The 27,626-nt window shown below is 42.2% G+C and overlaps 1 protein-coding gene across 1 annotated transcript in view; it reads right to left on the bottom strand.

Annotated features, from left to right (window-relative positions):
- RASSF8 (Ras association domain family member 8) overlaps window positions 1–27,626 on the bottom strand; it is a 436,900-nt gene that overhangs the window by 31,400 nt on the left and 377,874 nt on the right. The window contains 3 exon segments of the mRNA XM_029600163.1: window positions 3,055–3,431; window positions 3,434–3,670; window positions 3,673–3,942. Of these exon segments, the coding sequence (XP_029456023.1) occupies window positions 3,055–3,431; window positions 3,434–3,670; window positions 3,673–3,942 (884 nt within the window).

Genomic DNA, 27,626 nt, shown 5'->3' with positions numbered 1-27,626 from the left:
GAAGGGGGTGCGTGAACGAGGGGGAAGGGGGCGTGAGGGAGAAAAAAGTGTAGAAGGGTGCTGTGTTCGAAAATGGACTGAAAAAAAATTTAATGTAGCCCGTTTTAACGGGCTTAACGGCTTGTATGTTACATAAATTAAGAGCGTTCATGATAAATAATAGTGATGGGGATATTTCACATTTGATTGTATTGATTTTAGTTTTTCGGGTGTGTTATATAAATTGAGAGCATTCCCGGGAAACCACAGTGATGGGGGTATTGTCTCTGCGGTCAGCAATATAAATGGATATGTGTTGATAACATTATTTATACGACTTGAGAATGACAGTTTTGAGCAAATATAGGTTTTTCTCTGTATATGCAAATATAGTACCGACTCACTGAGGAAGATTATGATTTAGATCTATCGGGCAAGGTTTTGTCTCAGAGTTAAAAATATATATATTTAAATATATGTATACAGTACATTGTGTTTGTTATTTAAGTTGTTGTTTAAGTTGGATATTTTCCAGAAACCTTCTAAATATTGATTAAACTGTTTCATCGCAGAAATGCACTGACTTGTGTGGGTTCACTTTTGATACACAACAACACAAGCTTGTTCAGATTTAGAACAAATCAGGTATTTCCCCAAGTATCTATAAATTATTTTTATACTTCTCACCATGGGTCTTTTCATAGTGTCTTATAATAATTTATTTATTTATATATATATTTTGGGTGCTTTTTATATTTATAATTTATATATTTATATTTTCTATTTTATATATATATACGTATTTAGCCAATTTATACATTTTTTCCTTCTGTTTTATTCATGATTTTATTTTAGGCATTAGCTCTGATTTATTTTATTTATTTAAAAACTTTTCTATACCGTCATTTAGTAATTCACCGTCATAACGGTTTACAAATAGGCACGAAATAGGTTTGATTTCTAAATTATCCAGAGAGTGCCAATACATTTTCAGTTACATGTTTCAATAATATACTTTATATGGAAAGTGGGTTGAGATTTCTATTTATATGATTAGTAGGAAAATCATATATGTTTATACTGTCCTTCTAATTTAATACTTAATTATGAGCAAAATAATAAATTTGAATGGGTATTGCACTTTTTAAATCTTTTTCTGTCTTATGTGCTCATAGATGGGTATTTTATGTCACCATTTTAGTTGCAATCAGTTTTCATATCTGTTACTTTTAGTATTTTTATGTACTATGTTCATGTTTTTATTTATTTATTATTTTTTATGTCAATATGTGCAGACATTTATATGTATGAATATTTATGTATTTTATCATAGCCCCTGAGGCAGCCACTTGAGGAGTGGCGAAACTCGGCCTGAGTTGGGCAGTTTGTGCATCTCCACTACAATAAATGATTTAAAAGATGTCCGGCATCTATCCTTTTTGTTGATACCATTACGGCTTTTACAGATCACCTCCCTTCCTGCTTTCTGGGTCCACTCAGAACACAGGCATGTGCATTTCCAATCTGTGCTTAGGCTGTTCAGTGCAGTTGGTGGGGTACACTCACCGCCAGCCATATTGAGCAGCCTATACACGTTCTGAGGTAGCCAAGTATGCTCAGTCAGTGGCTGGTGGGGTGCGCATGCATTCTTGCATGCACATGTGCACCCCACCAGTCCCCAATAGACAGACACCATCAGGTGAGCTTAAGCATAACATATAGAATGATGATGATTGCCTTAAAACTGCACAGGATTGCAATTGGAAGGAATGGCAGTTATATTCTTCCAGTGTTTTTAGGGAAGGTAATTGTATAACTCTTCTCATAGCGATAAAGTCAGCATATACAATGTACATGAGAACTTTACTGAGGATTTTCAATAAGAACTTGTGTATAAATATGCTTTGAAAACCCTTCCTTAATCAGCAGGCAATGCAAAAAGTTACACCTACTCTAAGCAGAGCATAATTTGTACGAGGTAACTTACACTCATACTTTCAGAAATATGATAGTAAGTAGATTCCCCTCCTACCTCCACCCTCTGGAATGCCTACTCCCAGCATGTGTAAAAGAACATGCAAAACTGGGTTACAGGCATAATTTTATGCGCCGTGGTCCCTGGTTGATTTTCAAAGCCCTCTAGAGGTCTCGGAAGAAGACATATACTGTACCAAGCTATACAAAGCTGTGTCCAATGGGTGAAAATACACATCAGTTTATGAAAGGAAGACAAAATGTTTCAATGCAGCCCTCTACAGATAAATGCATGTGCCATGCTAGAGTCTGTTTTCAATCTCCAGATGCTTCCTAGTTGTATGGGAGCAGTCACACTTTATACTTTCTTGGACAGAATTTTTTTCTCAGTTGTTTTTGGTTTGTTTTTTATTTTGACCCAATGGTTTCCTGCTACTCCTTTCTACTTTAAGTTCAGTCTGAACCATGGCTGGGATCCGGTGCCAGTGAGCCTTTATTTTTCCTCTATTTTATATCCCTCCTAACATACCCAGACTGGTCATTGCAGCGACGCTCTTGGGCCAGGGGGCCATGCACCAGGCTCCTTCTGAACTGCTGCAATCATGGACTCTGAATCCAGACACCAGGTGTCACCCTTAAGTAATGATCATGACTCTCCCACTCCTCCTGGGGGAGGGGGGGTGGAGGAAGGGCTGTGAATGCTGCTTCTGCAGAATCTCCAGCTAATCGGGAGCATAAGATCCAAATCAGGACCTGAACCAGGGCGCTTACACATGGACATTTTTTCATTTGTACTGAAAAAAAACAACTTATTTATACAGGAAAAGCAATATCATGGAAGAGAATCTCCTGTACTCTCAGTAGCCACAAAGGACATTAAAACTGACTCCCAAGGTTGGTGTAAAAGTGGGTATTCATCTCTGATAGGATAAAAAGCAAAAGCAATGACTATTACAACAACTTATGAAACCATCATGGACTTTTGTATATTTTACATACAAGTAACAAACACCTATTGCTGAATACCCCTATCTAATGGTCACCAACTACCTGAATATTTGTGTCTGTAAACAGGCTGATTATGTGCAAGATGCTTCTTACCTGCAGCCGCTTGGTTGCCTGGCCCAAAGACCGTTCAACAGCTTTTGTACCATTCTCTAGCCTCAGAGTCTGCTGTCCCTGGACATCAATTTCTCCTTGCAGCTTCTCAATCTTTCCTTTCATTGCCTCTTCATCCACCTGTGGCCCCTGTACAGCCTGCTGCAGTTTCTCTGCCTCTATGCTGCTTTCTATGCTGTTGATCTGGGTCAAGCAGTCCTTTAGTTTCTGCTCACAGTCCACCATCCTTTGTCTCATCTCCTGCAGTTGCTCCTTCAGTTGCTTCTCGTTTTCTTGCTCTATCTGCAGCTCATTCTCCCAAAACTCCTGCTCCTCGATTTCAACTTCATTTCTCTTGATAATTTGCTCTAACCGAACAATTCCTCCTCTAAGCTGGAATTGTACTTCTGTTCCCAGTATTGGATTTCAGCCTCATTTGAGTCCAATTGTTTTTCTAGAGACAAAAGTTTCTCTGTCTGCAGATGGATCAGTTTCTTTAACTCCTCAGCTGTGGTTTTACAGTTCTTGAGCACCTTTTGCTTGAATTCTGATTCTTTACCTTTACCAAAAATGTCCATTAGTCCTTTGGCACCTCCTGTGAAAGTCAAAGATTTTCTTTTGGCTCACGCCTTTTGATTGCCTTGTCATTCTGAGGTCTTAGCTTAGCTAAGGGAGGCAAGCTTTGCCGATACAAAGTTCTTTCAGGTATTCTAGCCACGATATCTGATGTGGGTCTCTCACTAAGGGATGGTCCAGTACGTCGTAATATTAGCTGCACGTCACTTGCATATTGTCCCCATTTGTTCAATGAAATGATGGGGTTTTCGTGAGGTGCCAAATGTCTTTCTGTATCTCTCCATTTTTCTATTAAGGTGTACCTTCCAGTGCGACCTAACAGAAAAAGAGAAAGATGATCAAACTGCACTGCAATACCAAAACTAATCCAGCAGAGGGCACTATTTGATAACACAATACACTGAGCACATTAAGAACATTGGGTCTTTGAAAGGAAAAAGTGGATGGCTATGGAATTACTCACAGTCTTCCATACATCAGCAAATAAACAATAAATAAAGGAGGCAATTTTCAAACTTCCCACTGAGACATAAAGTCTTTTAACTAACTTTCAAAGAGAAAGTACGTGTGTGCTTGCCCTCTGAATACCATCACGAGTACCAAGTAACCATGGACTTGTGCACTCAGCCCTGGATTTGTCAATATGCACCCTTTATATCTATGTTTAGGATGGCAAACATTTAAGAACCACAAACATTTATTTATTTATTTAAAAGTTCTTACATACCGCTTATACAATTGGTTAATTGATCTATGCGGTTTATAATTCAAAGACATACATAAAATTAAAAATAAAACAAAAATTTAAGTAAAAACAGGGAAACAATAGAACAAGCAAATTAATAGTTAAAAACATTAAATAAGGTACATAAGATCAGCCTTAAAATGAAGGTATTCTAATAACAGTAGGGAAAAGAAAACATTATACTGTAACTAAGTAATATTGTAAGGAATGGTTTTCAAAGTTTTTTAAAATTCTTTGATATTGGGTATGAGATGGATGTCTTCAGGTAAAGAGTTCCATAAAACTGGACCAGCAACTGAGAAAGTGCGCTTACGGGTAAGAGCCAGTCTTTTTTTTTTTTGCAAAATCATTTTTTATTGTAAAGACAAGCATTTCCACTAGCACTGCAACATATTAAAAAACAATAGCAACAAAAGAACAAACAGTACAGTAGTGATGCTGGCCTCCTGTTTAGTAACAATACCCACCCCAATAAGCAACCAGAACCTCCACCACTCCCAACACATTCAAACTGCACAAACCAAACACACCACATACACCCCATTCAGACAACCACCTCACCTTCCAACCACATTCGCTACCCCCCCTAACCCCCGCCCAAGAGCCCTAAAAACATTTAGGGAAAGAGAAAACCCTGATCAAGAGAATTTAGTAGCAAGGCTACTCAGGAGTTACTCGCCCCGGGAGAGTTGGTGTACCAAGTTTCAATATATCCTGCTGTAAGCAATTGAGTCTGGAAATCCAAGGTGAGAGACGAGTAATAGCAAGCCCAGCAATCTGCATATCACTTATCCCTAGGCTGAAGAGACTTGGGAAATCCATGCGTTCCAGCAAATCATGTCCATCATGCGATGGTGCCAGGCCACAAGTGAGGGTGTACACGTAGGCTCAATCCACTCAGCAAGTATTGTTCGGCAAACTAGTAGAAAAGCAGTCCTGCCAAAGCGATCCTGTACCCCCCCCCCCTGTACATTTCACAAGGAGCGCCTGCGGTCCTGCCAATAGGAGCACAGCAGACAATCGTAAAGGTATCTGAATACATTTATTGACGCAGGCCAGTATATTTTTCCAGAAAGTCTCCAGGGAAGAGCAGAGAATCAGCCAATGCCAACATGTACCCTCTGTTGTGGAACAGTTAATACATAGTGGAGAGGAGAGGACGACCCATTCGAAAACGGCGCACATCGTCACAAATAGTATGATGGATAATCCGAAATTGTAGGTCGCACAACCCGCAGTCCTTCAGTTGTTTATGTAGAGAAGTGAAGCATGAAGTAAGGAAGGGAACTGTAACATTCTTTGCACAAAACGGCATCCAATCTACTCCAGCCCTGTACAGAATTATGTAAGTACGCACACTCAACCAGTGTTTTAGCAAAAGCAGTTTCGCGTGCATACTCCTTTGATTGCCAGCGAAAAGCCTGCAAGTAGTGGCGAGCTTGTAGGTAGGCAAAGAAAAACTTACGGGGTAACTTGTAATTCTCAACCATAGTTGTATATTGTAACACTTGAGGGACGTCTTCTTCAAAGTAATGATAGGCATACCTAAGTCCACAGCGAGCCCAAGTCTTGAAGATGCCACTGGTGGTAATAACAGGCTGAAAATCACAGTTACCCACTAGCGGGGTAAATAATGAGAACAAGCCCGGCAATCTATACAGCTGACGGAGCCACCGCCAGGCCCTGCGGCATGGATAAAAAAAACATTTGGGAATATTGAGAGATTGTACCGTGGCCGCAGGAGCTTGGACCACATAGAGAGGAGACCAGGGCCAAGTCATACGATTTAACATCCCTTCTTCACAGTAAGTATGTTCATCAAGAATCCATTCCCCAATAAAACGCATCTGACAAGCAACATTGTAAGCACGGAAATCGGGCAGGCCCAACCCACCCCGAGCCTTCGGGTGCACCAGTGTTTGATAGGCAATCCGTGCACGCTTACCCGCCCATATAAATTGGATCAACCCCCTCTGCAATTTATTAAGATCATAAACCTTAAGCCAAAGGGGAAGCATGTGAAACTTGTATAGCAATTTAGGAACAATCATCATTTTAACTAGAGCACAACTTCCTGAAAATTGAGGGGAAGAGACTGCCAGGCCTGCAACTGCCGCCCCAAGGATGCCAAGGTTCACATATGTTACACTCATAGAGCTTATCCAATTCTCTGGGGATCCATACTCCTAAATATTTTAGTTTCCCAGGTGCCCAATTGAAGGGGAAGGAGCCAGGCCACGTCTGTGGAAGCCGTGAATGTAGGGCCAATGCTTCTGACTTGGAAAAATTAATGCGAAGGCCTGCCATATCCCGAAAACTGTGTAAAAATAGAGAATATTACGGGCACACTCTGCTGGGGTCGTCCGACAAAGAGCAGAAATGTCATCCGCATACAAAGCAAGTTAATGGATGGTCCACACAAACTGATTCCCCAAAATCCTGTGGTCCCGTCGGAACTTCTCAGCTAGTTGCTCTATTGCCAGTACAAATAGTAGGGGGGAAAGTGGGCACCCTTGCCGAACCCCACATTGCAGAGGGAAGGAGACTGATAAACCTCCGTTAATAAGAATTTTGGCACTAGGAATTGTTGTACAGGAACTTGTAGCCACGTAACAAAGTCCCCAGTTATCCCATATTGCTGAAGCACCCAAAAACATATAGTCCCAGGATAAGGAGTCAAAAGCCTTTTTGGCATCCAAACTTAGAATAAGAACTTCCCTCCTGGGGATAGTAATTTAGGGCAGCAATGAGCCGTCTCACATTTTGCACCCCTTGTCGACGAGAAACAAAGCCAGTCCTGATCTGAGTGCACCAAGGTGGGCAAGATAATGCTGAACCGAGCTGCCAAAACTGCTGCAAGAATTTTGATGTCCACATTAATTAGAGAAATGGGCCGGTAAGATCCCACCTCTTATTTATTTATTTAAGAGGTTTTATACCGATGCTCATGAAAATCATATCGCGTCGGTTTTACATATAACTTAGTTGGAATTACAATAAACAGGGGAGTTTAACCTGGAGAAACAGCTCTGGGGAGAGTCACAAACAAGAATAGAGGGTGGAGGATGAGTAATAGCGTTAATAACATTAACATTAAAGTAACAATAACAATATCTGTGTTAAGTAATGCGGTGAGGTATAAGAGTCTTATGGCGTGCTTCAGTTGTTCAGGGAAACGCTTGGCTGAAGAGCCAGGTCTTAAGTTTTTTTTTTAATGTCTTTTGGCAGGTTTCTAGGCGCAGGTCAGGCGGTAGAGAATTCCATTGTGTGGGCCCTGCTGTGGAGAGGGCCCGTTTTCTGAGAGCGGTCTTAGAGGGATGAGCATGGAGTGTGCCTTTGTGTGCTACTCTTATAGGTCTGGCAGACGTGTGTAGTCGAAGCGGGAAGATTAGATCCAGTGGGGTCTGCATGTTGATTTTGAATGATTCTGAATTTGATGGGGAGCCAGTGTAAGCTCTTTAGAACCGGAGAAATATGTTCATTTCTTTTGGTATTCGTCAGAATCCTTGTGGTAGAGTTCTGTAGCATCTGTAAGGGTTTGTAGTGGAAGCAGGAGGCCGAGTAGGAGAGATTGCAGTAGGTCAATTTTAGAGAATATGATAGCTTGAAGTACCGAGCGGAAGTCGTGGGTGTGCAGGAGGGGTTTAAGCTTTTTAGAATTTGCAGTTTGTAGAAACCTTCCTTAGTTGTATTATTGATAAATGTTTTGAGATTCAGCCTGTTGTCGAGTTTGACTCCGAGGTCCCTCACATGTGTGGTGGAAGTCAAGTTAGGAGCCAGTAGGTTGCTGAAGGCCAAATTGTTATCATTCTGCGAGATGAGTAAGAGTTCAGTTTTAGAAGTATTAAGAACTAAGTTTAGGCTGGATAATAGGAGGTTGATGGAATGTAGGCAACTGTTCCAGAAGTCGAGGGTTTTTGTCAGAGATTCAGTGACTGGAATAAGAATCTGGACATCATCTGCGTAGATAAAGTGAGTAAGTTTTAGATTTGAGAGAAGCTGGCAGAGGGGGAGAAGATAGATATTGAACAGTGTAGGGGAAAGAGATGACCCTTGTGGAACTCCAAGTGTTGAAATCATAGGTTGAGATTCCTTGTTGTTTATTCTGACCTTGAATTTCCTGTTGTAGAGGAAGGATTTAAACCAGCTGAGGACAGTTCCTGCCATGCCGATGTTGGAGAGACTTTTTATTAAGATGGAGTGATTCACGGTGTCGAATGCCGCTGAGATATCAAGTAGGGCCAAGAGGTATGTTGTTTTTTATCAGGCCTAGGAGTATGTTATCAGTAAGGGAGATTAGAAGGGATTCCGTGTTCCTTGCTTTGCGGAAACCAAACTGAGCTGGGGTGAGGATTTTGTGTTCATCCAGGTATTCAGAAAGCTGTTTATTGACAATTTTCTCCAAGAGTTTGGCGATGAATGGGAGGTTGGCAATTGGTCGAAAATTTGCCGGGTCGGTTGGATTTAGGTTAGGTTTCTTTAGCAGAGGTTTAATTGGAGGCGAGTTTGAGAGAATCTGGAACTGAGCATGAGATTAGAGAGCAGTTGATTAATTCGGCGAGAGGCTTAGCAATTGTATTAGGAATGTTGAGCAGTAAATTTAGAAGGGATGGAGTCAGATGGATGGTAGGCAGGTTTCAATCTTTTTTAGAATATTTTCTATTTCGAGGGAGGAAGTGTATTTGAATGAATTGAAATTTGCTTTCTGGGTGAAGGTGGAGGAATGAGGAGGGGGTAGTTGTGTCTTTGAGGCGGCGAGTGGGCTAGGAGGTTTAAGATTTTATTCTGAAAGAAGATAGCCAGTTCTGAGGATTGGATTGGGCTTGGTCATCTGTGGATGGTGTGTTTTGGCAATAAAATGATAGTGGAACAATTTTTCATCCGGTGGGAGGTTCTTACTCTGAATGAGAGAGTTATAATATGGAGGTTAAACTAGTCAATATGGGAACTTTAGGATTTTGTAAAACTCGTTGCTTAGCCCATCAGGACCAGCTGCCTTGCCCTTTTTCAGTTTCTGTATGATAGCAAAAAATTTCAGAGTTCACAATGGGGACGTTTAATGTATGGAGGGGTGTCTCCAGGCAGGTTTGGCCAATTTAGATGTCGAGAAAAAGCTTCCGACTGCAATCTAGGGAAAGGTTTAGATGCATATAGCGACTTGTAATACTTTACAAAACTTGCTTCAATATTATGTGGATCAGTATGATAGGTACCATCACTACCCTTAACCCCTGCAATAAAAGACTTGGTTTTGCGAAGTCTGGTTAAGTTCGCGAGAAGCCTACCCGGAACATTCCCATGTTTAAATAATTGATATTTAAAATATCTTAAGGATTTCGACGCTCTCTGGTGCAGAGCATTGTTTAAGGCATTCCGTATCCGGTCAGCCTCTTGCTTGTTGGCTGGAGTTGAGTCGCAAGCAGATTTAACCTGCGCTCGCTTTAACTCTGTGTAAGACGCAGAATTTCTGCATTTCTCTGCTTGTTACGCGTGGCAACGTAAGCAATAATTTTTCCCCCTCATTACTGCTTTTCCAGCGAGCCAAAGCGTGTGCGGGTCAATGCCGGGCGTATTATTGAATTGAATATACTCGTCCCATCCCTCTTTAAGGTACTCCTGAAAGTGCACATCAGAGTCTAAATTGGAGGCATTCTCCAGAAAAAGCTGCAGAAAAGGGACCTACCCAAATTTAAAGTAACAGAGATGGGGGCAATGATCAGAAATTGAAATAGGCCCAATAGTGGTGTCTGAAACGCGAGAAAAAAAAAAAAAACGCTCGGGCACCAAATATAATCCAACCTTGAATAAGAGGATGAGGATGAGAAAAAAAATGTGAAATCCTGTTCTCCCTGCGTGTAGAGTCCCTCCAAACATCTATTAAATTGAGTTCATTTACAGAGAAAATTAATGCCTGATGCATGTCATTACTGCTTGCAGCTCTAGGGGGCTTACAGTCAATTTGCTTATCCATGACCGAATTGAAGTCGCCTCCCAAAATGAGGGCGCAATTCAGGTAATTTCGTTAAAATACCCACCAAATGGGTGAAATAATCATGGAATAGACGTTTGGAGCATAGGCATTACAAAAAGCTATTCTTTGATGGCAGAGTGTCCCCACCACCAAGGACATAACGACCTTCCACATCCTGTAACACCTCATCCAGCTGAAATGGTACCTGTTGTGCAGAAGTATTGCTACTCCCCTCTGTCGCCGGAAGAATACGAGGATGAGCAGCAGCTTCCCAACCCACTCCCCCGCTTCAATTTGTTATGTTCCAGCTCCGTCAAGTGAGTCTCCTGTAAAAAAGACCACCTGTGATTTGGAACGCTGAAACATGGATAGCAGTTTTTTCCTTTTGATTGGAGAATGTATGCCATCCACATTCAGAGATGTTATCTTAACTGATACCATGTCAGCTGTTTAAAGGGAACATAATAATAGCAGATAGCACAGAAGTGACAATGACAGTGACGGGAACCGAGCGCCCCGCCCTCCCAGCTTCCGAAACAATAGAAAAACTTTCCAGACAGATTTAAGAAAACCGAAAGGGCTCCTGGGCGTAACTTTGAACCCTCCCCCTCCCCCCCCAACCTGTTTCCCACACACACACGGTCTGCATCCATACCCACACATACGGGTCTCATCCAACCCCATAACCTTTTGCTCCACAAGAGGCACAAATACCCATCTGCCCCATAGGGCCATGGGCTTTCCCTCTGTCCCCTCTCCCCCAAGCCTTCACCGCCACCATTCCCCTTCACTACATCTGGTGACAATGAACAAACACGTTTGAAGTTTACTAAACCACTGAACCGCCCCTCAAAGAACAGTGAACTGTAATAAAAAAAAACTGTGAGGAGACGAGAATTGTACCCTTAATTAGGGGCCCAAAGTCAGTCATAGGGTAACTACAGTGAATTGAAAAACAAAGTCTTTTGCAAATGCAGAGCCAGCAGGCTCACACCGCTAGGAATTCGAAGACCTGACTTGCTGGCGAATTTCAGTCCATCAGAGCTGCGTCATTCAAGTAGCATTGACCTTGTTCCAGTGAGGATATAAAAGAATTGGCTTCCTCTTTTTAGAGAAAAAACAGGGTAGTACTATTGTGCTGCACTCAGAGTTTGGCAGGAAAAAGTAGTGCAAACTGGATCCCCCTTTTGTGTAACTCTGTGCATGCAGGAGACATAGCTTTACACTGTGCTGAGACTGCTGTGGAGAAATCATGAAACAGCATGATCCGGTGGCCCTGATTTCCACACCCCTGTGCTGCCGAAAGGCTCTCAAGTTGAATTTTGTGGGACCAGTTTAAAATTCTGGCCATCATAGGCCGAGGCTTGCTAGTCGCTTCCCTGGTCGGCCCCATTCTGTGTACCCTTCACAGCGCAAGCGACCAGAAATCAAAGTCAGACCCACCTGGAGCTGGCAGCCAGGACTTCAATAAGATCATACAATTCTTGGTCTGACAACGGATTCTGGAAGGCCAATTATTTTGATATTGTTACGCCAGTTCCTTTCTCTTGATCCTCTAAACGGTTCCCAGCAGCGAGGAATTTTTGCATGGTTAGATCTTGTACTTGCCTTTCCACAATATGCAGCCGGTCCTTCCTGATCAGATACTCTATGCTCCGCCTCGTCCAGCCCTTTTAGCCTGCCCCTCTACTGCAATTCTTTATTTCCTCCATGAAGGATTGAATTTTTAACAGCCTGGCATCCAGCACTTCAGCAACCCTAGCAGATATTTTTAGGAGGGCCGTCTCAGAGACCTCTGCCACCGGAGCTGTGCTATCTCCTGCGATGGCGGCAGCCATCTTGGCCACACTATGCCTTTTCTTCTGGGAGTCCGCACCGATCTTTGGCGCATATCAGGTCGCAGAGCGCTCGTTTGGTCCCCAGCCGTGGCGAATCGACAGCCCAACACGTCGTTTATCACCACCAAGCGCCAGACAGGCAAAAGAAAAACAGACTGAGGGAGGATGGCGGCCGATTTGAACAGATGTGCTCCGGAGCAAACTCACCAGGGGAGCCAGGTAGGCCGCACCAATCTCGGGTTCACTGCGGGTCTCTGGATGCTCATTTTATCGCCAAACTGTAGCGAAAATAGCAGCCCTCGACGTCCTGCACTACATCCAGCCAAGAAAAAAATGTTTTTTATAATTTTAAGGGAGGGATGGCGGCCGATTCTGTGGGGGAGGGCCCGGAGCCAGCTCACAGTGCTGTCGACCCCAGTGAAGTCATCCAGGAAGTCCCGGGTAAGATCCAGTCTTGCTGTTTTTATTGTAGGCACTTCGAGAATGCATTTGTCCATTGAAGGTAATTGACGAGATGGGTTTGTAAAGTCTTAGCATTGAGCATAACCAATCAATGAAGGATTATAGATTAAATTGTGTATTATAATGAGAATTTTGTATTTAATATGATATGATCTAGGAAGCCAATGCAGAAATTGCAGTGTTGGAGTAATATGATCTTTGCGAGGTATGTTTTATAGTACAACGTGCAGCTGAGTTCTGAATAAGTGGAAGAGGATGAATAGTTGTGATCGGGAGTCCTAGATATAATGTGTTGCAGTAATCGAGACCTGGCAATATTAATGCTTGTACAACGGAACCGGAAATCAGAGGAAAATAGCAGAGGTTTGAGTTTCTTTAGAATTTGTAATTTAAAAAAGGATTTTTTTACATTGCAAAAATGGTATTTGACATAGAGAGCTTTGCATCAACGAGTAACACCTAGATATCTAGCATAATTAGTTATAGGAATTGTAATGATCTTCAAAAATGAACTTATCTGGAGGTCAGTGTGTGAATCGGGAACGGTTGATAAAAAAAAAATCAATTCTGTTTTTGATGCGTTGAGTTTTAATCTATTGTGCGATAACCACATTTTTATTGTAAAGTACAGTTGCAGTAATGAAAATGTTTGGATGTTGAATCTGAAATTGGAATAATAAACTGTATATTGTCCGCATAGATTTTGAAGTTCAGATCAAGACGACCATAGAGGAGATGGCATAGTAGTAAGAGGTATATATTGAAAAGGATAGCAGATAGCGATGAGCCTTCAGGTATGCCTGAGTTGATATAGTACCAATTGGGATTGGTAATCACCCAGAGTGACTCTTTGAGGATGGCTAGCTAGAAACAAGTGGAACCATTGTAATACAGAACCGGATATACCTATGTGTTCAAGATTTGAGAGGAGAATTTCATGATTTAAGGTATCAAATGCAGCTGAAATGTCTAAAAGTACCAGAATGTAGTCCATGGTGGTATCGAAACCTCTGAGTATCGTATCGAAAGTGATATCAGAAGGGATTCAGTGCTATAACCCCTTCTAAAAACAGTGTTGATTAGGATTGTAAAAATAATGTTATTATTTATGTAATCTGAGAGTTGTTAGAGGACAACAGATTCAATAATTTTGCTATTGAAAGGAGTGTGGCAATAGGACAGTAATTGGAAATGTCTAATGGGTCTTGATTTTTCTTTTTAGGAATCGGTAGAATTGATGTTTGTTTCAGAATGGAAGGAAAGGAACCTTGAGCGAGGGATGCATTTACTATATTAGATATTAAAGGAACAATGTGTTCTTTAATGCTTTTAAGTATCCAGGAAAGGGATTAAAAGGACTATTAGAGGCTTTGGATTTTATTAATATATGGGTTATAGTATTGGAATTTGTCATATCGAAATCAGAAAAGGAACTGATAGCTTGAGGTAGATTAGGTACTGGAAATAGCAATGATGCAAACTCTGATGAAATATTTTCTATTTTTCCTTTGAAGTGTTGAGCTATTTTATTGCAAAAGTCATCAGTATGCTAGGTAGATGAGTTTTGAGGTGTAGATGTAAGGGATTTTACAATACTGAACAAGGTTTGAGGATTTCCGTTGGCTGCATGGATTTTTGAAGCATAAAACATTATTTTAGTACTATCAATTTCTCTTTTATAGGAGTGTAAGTAGGTATAATAAGCTTGTTTATGTATAGGTAATGGACTCTAGCACCAATGGCATTATTAGCTTCGTAGTTTACATTTCATTTGATGTAAAGATTCAGTATACCAAGGTGAGTTTAGCTTAGACGAATTCTTGCAAGGTGTCAAAGGAGCTAGGGTATTTAAACTATTTTTTATAATCGAGTTCCAGTAAGATAACATAGAATCAGGGTTCTTTATGATGGTTTGAGTTAATGTTCGGCAATATGGATTCAATAAATAAGTCTAGGTCGACTCTTTTGTGTTTTAGTAGCGATTTTATTATTGCAGCTTGAATTGGGGTAGTTTTGAGGGTGGTGTTCAATATTTCCTATTAGCTTAATCAGAAAGTGATCTGACCAAGGAACTGGTAAAACAGTAGCAGATAAATTGAAACAGAAGGGTTGTAAAAAACTTGATCTAAAGTGTACCATGGTTGTGAGTAGGATTGTTAATTAGTTTGATAAGGCCTAACTCCTGATAGGGCTTCTGTTAAATTGGAGACTGACGAGTTTGTATGTTGACTGTTAAAATGTAGGTTAAAATCACCTGCGATTATTATTTTAGAGAGGTTAATGGGAAGAGGAAAAAGGGTTTCGAGAAATGTGGATAGATTATGTGCAAGTGTTACGAGAGGACTGTACACAAGATAGATGTTTATTATGGAACTAGTAATTAGTAACATTTCGGTAAATTCAACCAGTTGATTAATGACTTTCTTACTTGGTAATAGAGATGATTTAACAGTAACTAAAAGACCTCCTCCCCTACAATTTAGGCGTGATTGAGAGAAAAAATTGTAGCCATCCAGGCAAAGTTTATTTAGGATGACCGTGTCGTGGTCATACTGCCATTTTTCGGTGATAAATAAAATATCTTGAGTGTGTTCAGAGATTAAATCATAAATTATAGGAGTTTTTCCTGATTGATTGTACATTAAAAAAAACAGTAAGAGGGCTGTCAGTAAGAGGGGCTGTAGCTTTAGAGACTGAAGCAACTGAGGGTATAAAAGATAGATATTGTGGTTGAGATGGTTGAAGCAAGCCATTTCTTCCACTACCTGTAACAATTGGGATGTCCATTTTTTTGGAGAAAGGAGTCTGGTGTAAAGAAACTGAAAAATAAGTAAAAGATTAATTAAATTTAGTAAAGTTACAGATCAAAAGCTGCACATGAAGGGGCGCAGAAAGGGGCAAGCCCCTTTGATGCGCTCCTTTGGCGTGCAACGCACCGGCACACAGCGCCTCTGGCATCGCTGACGGCCCCTTAAGCCAATGCCTCCTGGTGACGGAGGTAGGGCGGGGCTAGCCCACGCAACTTAGGGGGAGCTGAAATGACAGGTTGCTAAGTTAGTAGGCAGTCGATCCTGGGAACTCCTGCCCTGAGCTGGGAGCAGATTGCAGTAGCACGAAGCAGTTAGATCGAGACGAATGAACAGAGCTGAGGTGCAGCGTCACTGTGGGCCCCTTAAGCAGACGCCTCCATCAAGTAAATGGAGATGTATGGTACAGAATTTAATAAATATCAAATTTTTATTAATCTCTCTAAACCCTCATAACAATATATTTTAAAAAATGTTTTACAAAATCCTTAGATCAAAAATATTTCTTATTGGCTACCTATATGTCTCAATCTCAATTAAATACATATCCATCAAAGGGCCCATTTACCACATCACACATCCTATCATACAAACAACCACACCAACCATGTACACTCTAACCCCCCCCCCCCCAAAAAAAAAAAAAACCAAACCTCTTAAAATTTATAACCACACCCGACCAATATACCAAAAAAGTGTTCATTCTCATACAATGTATCAGAAAACAATTGTTTTTAGAGAATCTCAAAACAGCAAAAATAGAAAAAAATGTTCTTAGATGTCTCTAAATACTTCTAATATTGATGTAAAGTTTCACTACATGTCCAAAGACACATACATTTTCTTTTATTTCTTCTTAGCTGCCTTAACTTAAAGTTCCTCATGTAGAATAGTGATTAACCTAGGAACATGTCCATAATATTATATGCTCTCCAATTTTGTCGTCATTCCATCTTCGCTCTCAGTATTGGAAAAATTGTTTCAACCACTTATCACCTTCAAAAGTGATTACTATTACAAAGGATAGTTCAAAATCTCAGCAGTTGGGTACAGATCTTCTTATACGAAGAACATTCTGTAAACACTGCTAGCCCAACATGTTTCCGCTGGCAAAGCAATCTTCAAGGGCTTGTTAATTTAAACCAAACTTCCCTGTAGTGTTATATTTCAGAGAAACCTTGGTAGCCTAATCATAGGAAAGAGTCACCCACCATTTGTAATTTGCTTGTACTTTTGGGGGAGAGGGGGCATGAAAGGGCAGTTTTCCAAACTGGCATTCTGCCTAGGTAAATAAGGTTTTTACCCTTGTGAATGCCCTTGGAAATTGTCCTTCTGTGCACAAAGAAGAGATAGACTGGAAAACTAGAATGGGAACAATTTTCCGACAACCCACAGAGTCGCAAGCTATGGCAGAGGATTTTAAAGCTAGTGTAAAGGATGCACATTACGAGTGGCCACATATAATAGCTTGTGACTGCTATCTATGCTGGCGGTAGAGGGGGTGGCAAAATAGCGTGCACACATGCTACTTTCCACTCTAAACTTATTCACACGTCCAGGGATGCCTTTTTCACGCCTGTGGCTGAAAGGATGTAAGTCGGGGAACCCGTGCACACTGTTAGCAGCATTAGAGGAGGGCAATTTACCTGTTTACCCAGGAAAAGGGCTTTGGAAATGGCCTTCATTCACCCATTATCTAAGCATTTACCTACTAACAGGCTTTATGGGATAATTTTAGGGACTGGGCCACATGTAAGTTTTGGAGAAAAGTAGGGCATATACTAAATACCTGCAAGGCAGTTTGCAAGATTCTGAGTAGCATATATTTGCTAATGGATTTCTTGCAATTTCAGCAGGGAAAAATTATCCACAGGAAAAATTTTACAAGCCAAAATTACTCCAAAAAGTGCTGTGGGACTTTAGTTTAAAATTTCTAAATTTATAGATTGAGCAGATAGCTCCATTTCAGCAGGAATAGGCGGTTTTACTCCCATTGTATCTATGAAGTTGCACTTCTAACTATTCTTAAGAAACCGATGTGATGTGCTGTATGATTTGAGGACCATCACGTTCAGAAAACAGTATTAAAGAAATTTAAACTTCATGCTTTTTAATGTAGTATTTTTTAGTACAGTCTGAAAACATCAGGTAGACTTTGTTGCCCATTATCTGGTGAAAGCTATTCACTTTCTATAATCTTTCTACAAACCTATGACTTTGTAAACCCAGTGGTACCTTTTTATAACAAATATCTCTTGAGCACATCTTAACTTTAAATTTATCCCAATAGAAATCTTCCACAGTAAATGCAGACCTTTTGTCACCTCCCACTCAGCCAGTTTCTAACCCAGTTACTCTGGGTCCCATACCAAGGGCACACAATTTATTTATAAATCTTCTATGTGGAACCAAGTAAAAGACCTTGCTGAAATCCAAGTATGCTACATCTAGTGCTTTCCTTGATTCAGCTCTCTGATCACCCAATCAAAGAAATTGATCATATTCATCTTGCAACATTTATCTCTAGTAAAACCATGCTGCTTCTGTTTTTGTAATCCGTTGGATTCCAAAACTTGCACTATCCTCTGTTTTTAGCAGTGATTACATTAGTTTTGCTCACCAAATGGGTAGACTAACTGGCCTGTAGTTCTCCAGGCCTCCTCCTTACTTCCACTTTTAAGAATTGAAACCACAACTGCCCTTTCCAGCCCTCCGGATCTTCTCCAGACTCTAAAGAAGCATTGAAAAATCACCTAGTGATGCTGCCAGGACATCTCTTAGCACCCTTTGGATGTATCCCATCTGGCCCCATTGCCTTATCTACTTTAAGTTAGCTCCTCACGAACATATTGTTATGAAAATCAATTGAGGTCTACCTCACTTCCAGTCTTATTTGTGTTTGTTTTATTGCTATATTTTCTTCTATATGAATTTTCACATTCCTGACTATTTTCCCAGCTTCTCAATTTTTCCAGATATTGTTGCTGGTCTTCCTCTTTCTGCAACCTCCTGTAGTTTATAAATGCTAACCTTTTCTCCCTTACCTTTTCAGCTACTTCTTTAGAAAACCATAGCAGCCCGTTTTCCTCTTCCCTTTATTTATATTCCTAACAAAAAGATTGGTTACTCTTATGATACCTCCTTTAAATTTTGCCCACTGCCCTTCTACTTTCCCCAGATTTTCCCATCCAGCTAACAACTTTTTGAGGTACTCCCCTATTTTTGAGAAAGTTAGTTTTCCTGATGTCCTACGACCCTAGTTAGATGGTAATTATAGTACATCACAAGCTAATAGCTCTATGTTAATATTCTGATGTGAAGATTAGATCAAAAGTGATCTTCCTGAGGCATCGAGCATTCACAGGGACGACAATTTTCAAAGGGCCGCATGGGGTCTGGGTGCGTGCGGTTCCTGGCGTTTGATGCGCGCATGTTATATAATATGCTAACCCGTGGCCACGATTTACATTGGAGGGCACATGTGCGCACGAGTGTCAAATCGCAAGCGTAAGTGGGGGGGATTTTACAACCTGTGTGGCAGTGACAGAATAGGCCTTTTCCCCAGTTCTCTGTCAGTACGCTTCATAAAGAGAGGACTGGGAGGGAACTTCCTAAATCCTCTACCTAGCCTGCCACCATTTTCCCCTACTAGTCCCCACCCCTAAAGCCCTGCTGCCTACCCCAGTTTTTTTTTGTTTTGTTACTTACTCGCAATCTGGAGCAGCAGCAAGTTGCACGGGTTCATACTTTCTGGCGTGCGCTTCAGCCAGACAGTGCCTTAATGGTGCTGTCCCGGCCCTCCCACGCCCCACCCAGAACCTGCCTCCAGCCCACCCATTTTTTGAACAGCCTTTTTTGTGCACGTACAGGCAGATACGCACGTGGCTGCAGGCATTTTAAATTTCCCGAGGTGCGCGTCAGCCCATTCACACGGGTATCTGGCCCGTTTTGGTGCGCGTAAGCCTTTTAAAATTCAGCCTATATTTGTGTAAATTAAAAGTCCAATAACACTTCTAGGAAATTACATCAGAGCCTCTCATAGTGTTTTCTATATGTACATTAAAATCTCGTACAATAAGGTGATTGCACTTAGGTGCACATTCTGCTATCAATTCAATAGTTTCCATGAAAAAGGGCTTGGCTTTGTTTGGTGGGTTATAAATAATCAAAACCCAACAATCATTTCCTAACCCAAACTTGGCAAGTAAAGCAACAGTATAAAGTAGTCATCTTAGCTCAACTTTCACTTCATGGAATAACACAGCTATCCAATAGCTCTTAAATAGAATCAAGTTCACAATTCCTAACATTTTTAGGAAATGAAAGAAGACATACTTTTCTAGTTTTCAAAGTCCTACCAGTTAAAATACCCTCAGCAAATGTGATCATTTATCAGCATGAAATAACCTATGGCTGTGACAAATAGATATGTAATTGTTTGCAAATCAAGCCTGCTACAATCCAGCATAACCTTCAAAGACAGGTATAACACCAAGCTCTGGGCAGATGAAGTGGAATATTGGGGTAGATTTTAAAACCCCTACGCGCGTAAATCCACCCGGATTTACTCGCGCGCCGGCGCGCCTATTTTGCATAGGCCGACAGCGCGCGCAAAGCCCCGGGACGCGTGTAAGTCCCGGGGCTTCGTAAAAGGGGCGGGAGGGGGCGTGTCCAGGGGGCTTGGCTGGGGGGGCAGGGGGCGGTTCCGGGGTGGGTCCGGGGGCGTGGGGACGGTTCGGGGGGGGGCCGGGAGGGCGGTCCCGAGTCCCCCGGCACTGCGGCCTGTGCCGGGGGATGCCGGGGCGGCACGCGCAAGTTACACCTACTTCAAGCAGGCGTAACTTGCCCAACAAAGGTAGGGGGGGATTTAGGTAGGGATAGGGGAAGGGAGGGGAAGGTGGGGGGACGCGGAAGGAAAGTTCCCTCCGAGGCCGCTCCGATTTCGGAGCGGCCTCGGAGGGAACGGAGGCAGGCTGTGCGGCTCGGCGCGCGCAGGCTGCCGATTTTGCGCAGCCTTGTGTGCGCCGACCCCGGATTTTATAAGATACGCGTGACTACGTGCCTATCTTATAAAATCTGGTGTACTTTTGTTCGCGCCCGGTGGCGCGAACAAAGTACATGCGCGCGTATGTTTTGAAGATCGGCCTCAATGGGTCTAGCAGTTCAAGGCAAAGGTTGCATTTTGCATCTATCTCAATTTTGAAAAGTTTTATGGCTTTTATCTTGCTAGAAAAATAAGTTTAAGGCACTTTTGATAACATTAGCAGTTAAGTATAATACTAATGTTGTCTGACATTTTGCCTTTGTGTCTAAGCAATGAATTCTGGCTGTGCCACTTTCATGGTCAGCAAAGTGTGCAGCATTCTCTATGGTACTGAAGAGCTGAAAAGCAAATTAATAGGATAAAAAAAATAGAAAAAAGGCATGCAGATGAGGAAAATGAATGAAGATAACTTGGTAAGTTTGGGGAGAAATTACTTGCTGTCAAACAATAACAATGATGAGGGGGCTGAATTTGTACTACATAAATATTGTGGTTAATAAAGCTGAGTGGTTTTAGCTCAGCACAATGAACTGAAGTCACATCTGCAAGAAAATCTGCTGAGCAGCCAGGCAAAAGCCAACAGATTCTACTTCCAAAGTGTTTCTCAGCTGATTTAAGGGCCTGTTTACTAAGCTGTGATAACATTGCAATATGTGTTAAAAACCACATTAATAGGCATTATCAGTAAATTGTGATATCACAAAAAATAATCCAATGTAATGTGGGTAAATAGAAATGAGCTGTATCACATGCAACTGCATGCAAAGCAGCTCACTAATATTAAAATGGCTTAAAAATTGGTTTAAAACCTTACGATTCATATTAAGTTGGAAAAAGATAACCACACCTTAACAGAGGTAGCTAAGTTCCCCAAAAAGTATCAGCCACTGGCTGATGCTCTCAAGCCTCCTGTGATCCTTAATGGGGCAGCTAACCCGGCATTCAGATCTCTCTTGAAATGGCACTAAATCCCACTCCCCAAAGAAAATATCCCCCCTTCTATTACCTGGCCTGGCATAACCCTGCTACTCCCAACAAAGATATGCAGGTAACCCAGCCTACATCTGACTTCCAAAAAATGAGAACCTCCCCTAGATGCTCCCCTCCTCCTTACCTGAGAGCAGCCTCAGGTTCATGTGGCAGGACTGATGCCTAATCATTCCTGCACTGACAGCACCGAAACTCAAAATGATGCCAGCTGACCTAAGGTTTTGCTTTGCCATATTTACATTGTGTAGAGCAAAAGAGGAGCTTTGGGTCAGTTGGTGCTATTTTGAATTTCAGATCCATTGCTCCTGCCGAAAGACCTGAGGCTACTCTTGGTGAAAAGAGGGGGGCATTTTTTTTGGAAATAGAGTGGGGGTTAGGTTTATGCTGGGGGTGGGGGCTACCTTTCTCTCTCTGTTGGGGAGGGAGTAGGAGAGTTTTGCTGAGGTGGGAGGGGAGATCTTTACTTTCAGTGAGTGTGTGTGTGGGGTGGGGGGGGGGGGGGGAGATGGGATTTGATGCTGGGGTAGGGGAAGCAAAATCAGATTTAGCTGCCCGTTTAAGGATTTTGGCCCAAGGGGGCCAGGATCATGCATTCCCAAGCCAGGAATGCACAGACAACACCATGGATAATATCAATCTTCCCAGTTATAGAATGCAAGACTTACTAAACTGAGTACTTATGTTCCCCAGTTTAGTAAATCCCATGGGAAATGACCTGTGTTAAAACAGTGAGTTAACATGGCGTTTCAATGCAGCTTAGTAAACAGATCTCTTAAAAAGTAAATTTTGCCCTGTCTGAAGCACTGAAAAGTACTGGCTATTCCTTAAGCCAGGTACGTACAAATAAAATGGTACTAAATAAATAATTCCAAATTAAATTACTTGTAACTTAGTTCTGCTCTTCTTATTTTTTGTACATATCCTTTCTATTTTGCCCGAATGCTTTTTATTTGATTTTTACATTTTTTAAGGAGCAAAAAATGTACACCATTTATTGTAATCATTCAATATACTTTTAAACATTTTTCACTCTTGAGCTGCTCATGGAATATTCCTAGATTGTCAGTCTCTGTGTGATGTCTGCATGAGGTTCTTATAAAGGCTAGCACAGAAGACCCTAGTCTAATTCAGTTCATAAGAACATAAGATTTGCTATATTGGGTCAGGACCAAAGGTCCCATCAAGCCCAATATCCTGTTTCCAGGCCAATCCAGGTCAAAAGAACCCGGCAGGATACCAAAGGGTAGATAGATTCCATGCTGCTTATCCCAGGGATAAGCAGAGGATTTCTGCAACTCCACTTTAATAAAGGTTTATGGACTTTTTCTCCAGAAACTTGTCCAAAACTTTTTAAATGCAGCTATACTAACAGCTTTCACCACACACTACTACACCCATTATTTTATAGACCTTTTTAATATCTCCTCTTAGTCGTTTTTTTTCCAAGCTGAAGAGTCCTAACCTCTTTAGCCTTTCCTCATCGGGGAATTGTTCCATCCCCTTTATTATTTTGGTCATCCTTCTCTGTAGCTTTTCTAATTCTGCTATATCTTTTCTGAGATGTGGTGATCAGAACTACACACAATACTCGAGATGAGATCATACTATGGGGTGATAGAGAGGCATTATGATATTCTTTGTTTTATTCTTCATTCATTTCTGCTGATCTCTTGGGAGGGCTGAAAATGGAATACGAGTCAAACAGATGATGTAGTGGATTTGGGCCCAGAGACAGCAAGGGCAGAGGCTTCGTGAGCTAGATAGGGATCTCATCTTTAGGAACATCCCTTCTAAGCAGGGCCGGTGCAAGGGGATTAGGCGCCCTAGGCGAACCTTCTCCCTTGCTCCCCCTCCCGGGTCTCGGCTCCAACTCCTACATCGTTCTCGATCACGCCCACCGGCTGTGTGGTTTTCTGGGTCGCGAGCAGGTTGGGCACTGCTCGTGGCTCGCCAAATCTCCACTCCTCTTTGCCACCACTTGCGGCCCCATGTGGTTCGCATCCAGTGGCGTACCGAGAGTCTCCGGCGCCCGGGGGCTAATGTATTTGTGTGCCTCTCCAGCATCCCCCCCCCTTAATCCTTCTTGTACTAATGCTTAAGGTCACAGAAAAATCAGTGGCATCTCTAGACAGAAGAATTTGTTTTTTGGGGGGAGCCAAAATGACATTTCTTCATCTCATACACTTCTATAACATGGATAGCATGGATCCTGCTTTAAAACTGATTAAAAAAAACTGGTTAATAAAAAAGTCCAAAGGGTCTTCTGGCCAGTTTACACTTCTAGTAAAACTACTATAAAATTATTTGATAGCCTCATTCAACTAATTCTTTATGGCTATGAGAGTGAAGTCTGGAATATGAAGTCTGGAATATGAAGTGACAGAATGTCAATATAAATCCTGTACCTCCAGTTCTCTAACTCTGTGCATCCACTGAAATCCCCCCAAACAATGGAGCTTGGACGTATCCCTTACAGCTCATCGTAGTAAAAGATATTTTCAAATTCTGGTGTCACCTCACAGTAACAGCAGCACAAACACCTTCCACTGCCAGGCACATTGTGAACTAACACAAAACCCCACAAAAAAGGCACTCAAAATCTATACTGCAATCCCATCGTAACATAACAGTAATAACACCAAGGACTCAAACAACAATAACCCTACCTGTGAAAAAGCAAGGGTAAATATTACACTGGATCCTAGAATACCAATATACCACCTACTGAAGAAACAAAACAAACCCGATTGCTATAGATCCCTATACAGACACTACATGCTAGCAGAATCTTTCATCACGGTCACACAGACAGAGCAGAGACAGACTCTCACCAAATACAGAATACAAAATAAAGGAGCACAATTAGACAAAAACTGAAATGAAAACTCCAAGAAGCCAGACTCTGTGTATTAACAATGGAAAAACAGAACCACCATTCCTCATAAAACAAATAAAATCAAGAAACATAAAGCATCAGTTATAATAGCAAAACCATAATAAAAGAATATTATAAAACCAATGATAAATAGAATTTCTATTAATTAAAATTATACATTTTTTACAATTTCCCAAACACCAATAAAATATTTCAAAACAGCACATATATCAAATAACATCCAATAATTAAAACTAAAAAGGATTTTAAAAGCCCCTGCTGTCCCTTCTGTGGGAGCTCTTGATTTCCAGTCACCCTGATATTGTCGAGGATTAGGAGGTTATCCTCTCTCTTTCACACAAACTCACATGTCCATTCTCTCTCACACATACACTGTCATATACATACACATTCATGCTCTTATATCCACCATAACCTCTTGCTCACAGACACTGACACACTCTCAGGCTCTAAGACACTCTCTCCTCCCCCTCCCACATACCCCGCACACACAAACTCTTACTCCCCTGGATTTTCTCATACACACTAATGCTCTCACACTCACTTGCTCCTCACATACACACAAACACACACACCCTGGCAAGCTCCCCAGTCATTCTCACACACACACCTCCAGGCAGGCCCCATTCATTTTCACACCACTCTCTCCCCATCCCCCAGGCATGCACACATTTATTCTCTCACACACAGACCCCCAGGCAGGCACCCATGCATTCACACACACACATACACCCCCAGGCAGAGTCCCATTCATACACATGCACACACTAAAGGCAGACCCCCCCCCCCCATTCTCTTTCTTTTTGCCAGCAACCTCGGAACCTCTCTCATTCCTCTGCTGCCACTGGTACTGCTGCCGCATGGCTATTGGGGAGGCGCCAATTGCTGCTACTGGCACTGAAGCTCTGCTGCCTCCTCTGTGCAGACCCTGTGGGCTTCCACTTCCTCCATGCTGATCTCGTACATTGTGAGATCTGCATAGAGAAAGTACTACTCTTGCACATTCCCAAAGATTACATGTGCCAATCACTAAAAAGTAATTTTTTTTTTAACCTTTGCTGTCTGATCTTAGTTTTCTAATCGGTTGGTCACAGGCTTTTTTTTCCCCACCTTCCCTTTCTTATTTTTTTGCCAATTCCTTTTATATTGTCTTTTTTCTATTTCTTTTCTCTCCATCTTCTTCCCTCAAACACACAGTCAGGTTCTCATTCTCACATGCTTTCTCTCTCTCACACACACACACACACACACACACACAGTCTCTCACTGGCACATGCTGTCTGACTTCCACACACAGAGGCTCTCACATGCTGTCTCTGCAAATATTCAGGTCCTCACTCCCACACACAGTCTCTCAACTCACTCTCACACACAATCTCTCATCAACTCATCTCCTATACGCACACATACACACTCTACAGGTCCTCAGCCTCTCTCTCACTTCTGGGCCTCCTCTTCATGGGTCGCTGCAGGATGGGCTCTGCAGCGGCCCTGATCTTCTCGGGCCGCCTGCAATGTGGGATCCGCGGCGGCCCTGCTACCGGGCCTCTTCCTCTTCTCTGGCCGCTGCGACTTGGGATTCGCGGCGGCCCGTAAGCGCTGCTCCTCTTCCGCACGCGGCTGATGCTCCTCCTCCTTCTTGCCCGCGCGGCTCCGGCAACGTTTTCTTCCGGGATCGCGCAGGCAGGAAGGAGGAGGAGCACCTGCAGGCTTGAACGCAACCTTTTTCTTCGGGCCGTGGTGACGTGAGCTCCACCACGGCCCTGCCGATCTGCCTGCTATGTGTCGCTGCTCAGCCGCCAGTGGGATGAGGTCCACTGGCGGCTGCATGAGCCTCCCTGCGCCCAGGAGCATTGGCTCCCCTCAGGATACCACTGCTCACAGCGCCCACTAATACTCGGCGCCCTAGGCCCAGGCCTAGTTCGCCCCAGTGCTTCCACCAGCCCTGCCTCTAAGGACCCATTCTGACTGTTTCTACTTCCTGCTCCAAACCTCATCATAGCTAGGAAAGAAGGACTCACTCTTCAAAGATATATTCCAACAAAACAAAACTTTTATTTTCAGGTGTTACCAGCAGAGTATGTACAACTCATTAAATCAGGGTACAAAGGCAACCACAGCTAGGCTGAAATAGTTATGAAATAGAAAAGAGTAAACAAGCAATCTCTTCAACCAGTATATTTACTTCCCCCTTAATTAAAAGACTACTTGCAACAATCATCTCCACTCTCCATTTCAGTAGTTCAAAATACACATAGTAAATACCATCTCTCCTCTCTAACGCCTGGTTCTTTTGCTTTTCCATAGACCACAGTTTTCAAAATCATAGCATCACATATACCATTTATTATACGTCAGACTCACTCACTTGATACATAGCAATTCTCTCCCTTCTTAATTGAAATTCAATAACTCCTCAAATTCTCCACCATTTTCCCTTTCCAAGCAATTGCAAACAGCTCCCCTATGAGGAAAGACTATAGAGGTTAGGACTTTTCAGCTTGGAGAAGAGAGGGGTGAGGGGGGATATGGTAGAGGTGTTTAAATTCATGAGAGGTCTAGAATGGGTAGATGTGAATCGGTTATTTACTCTTTCGGATAGTAGTAAAACTAATCGGAGAAAGTTCGTTTTCACTCAACGCACAATTAAATTCTGAAATTTGTTGCCAGAGGATGTGGTTAGTGCAGTTAGTATAGCTGTGTTTAAAAAAGGATTGGATAAGTTCTTGGAGGAGAGAGCCATTATCTATTAATTGAGTTGACTTAGAAAATAGCCATTGCTATTACTAGCAATGGTAACATGGAATAGACTTAGTTTTGGGGTACTTGCCAGGTTCTTATGGCCTGGATTGGCCACTGATGGAAACAGGATGCTGGGCTTGATGGACCCTTGGTCTGACCCAGCATGGCATGTTCTTATGTTCTGGAGTCCCCAATTCTCACCTTTCAAAGAATTCCTCACTCCCAAAGTCTCCCTATGATTGTGGGAACTCCAACTCTCATCTTACCTGTGGGACTCAGCACATTTTTGCCTGGTTATTTCTCTTCAGAAGAAACATCTCTGTATCTCGGGCCTTTCCCCTTGAAGGGGAAAGCCCCTGCAGATCCTTTCAAAAGAGGGCATCTCAGGTGAACCCATTCCCTCCGGCTGAGTTCTCTGCAACTCCCCCACTAAATCCTAAACCAACCTACTGAAAGAAATACTTTTCAGGGCCCTCCCCCCAACCACACTCTCTTATCAAAGAC

This window comes from Rhinatrema bivittatum, chromosome 4, assembly GCF_901001135.1.
Source record: "Rhinatrema bivittatum chromosome 4, aRhiBiv1.1, whole genome shotgun sequence".
NCBI classification, from domain to species: domain Eukaryota; kingdom Metazoa; phylum Chordata; class Amphibia; order Gymnophiona; family Rhinatrematidae; genus Rhinatrema; species Rhinatrema bivittatum.
This window is presented reverse-complemented; position numbering and strand designations above follow the sequence as displayed.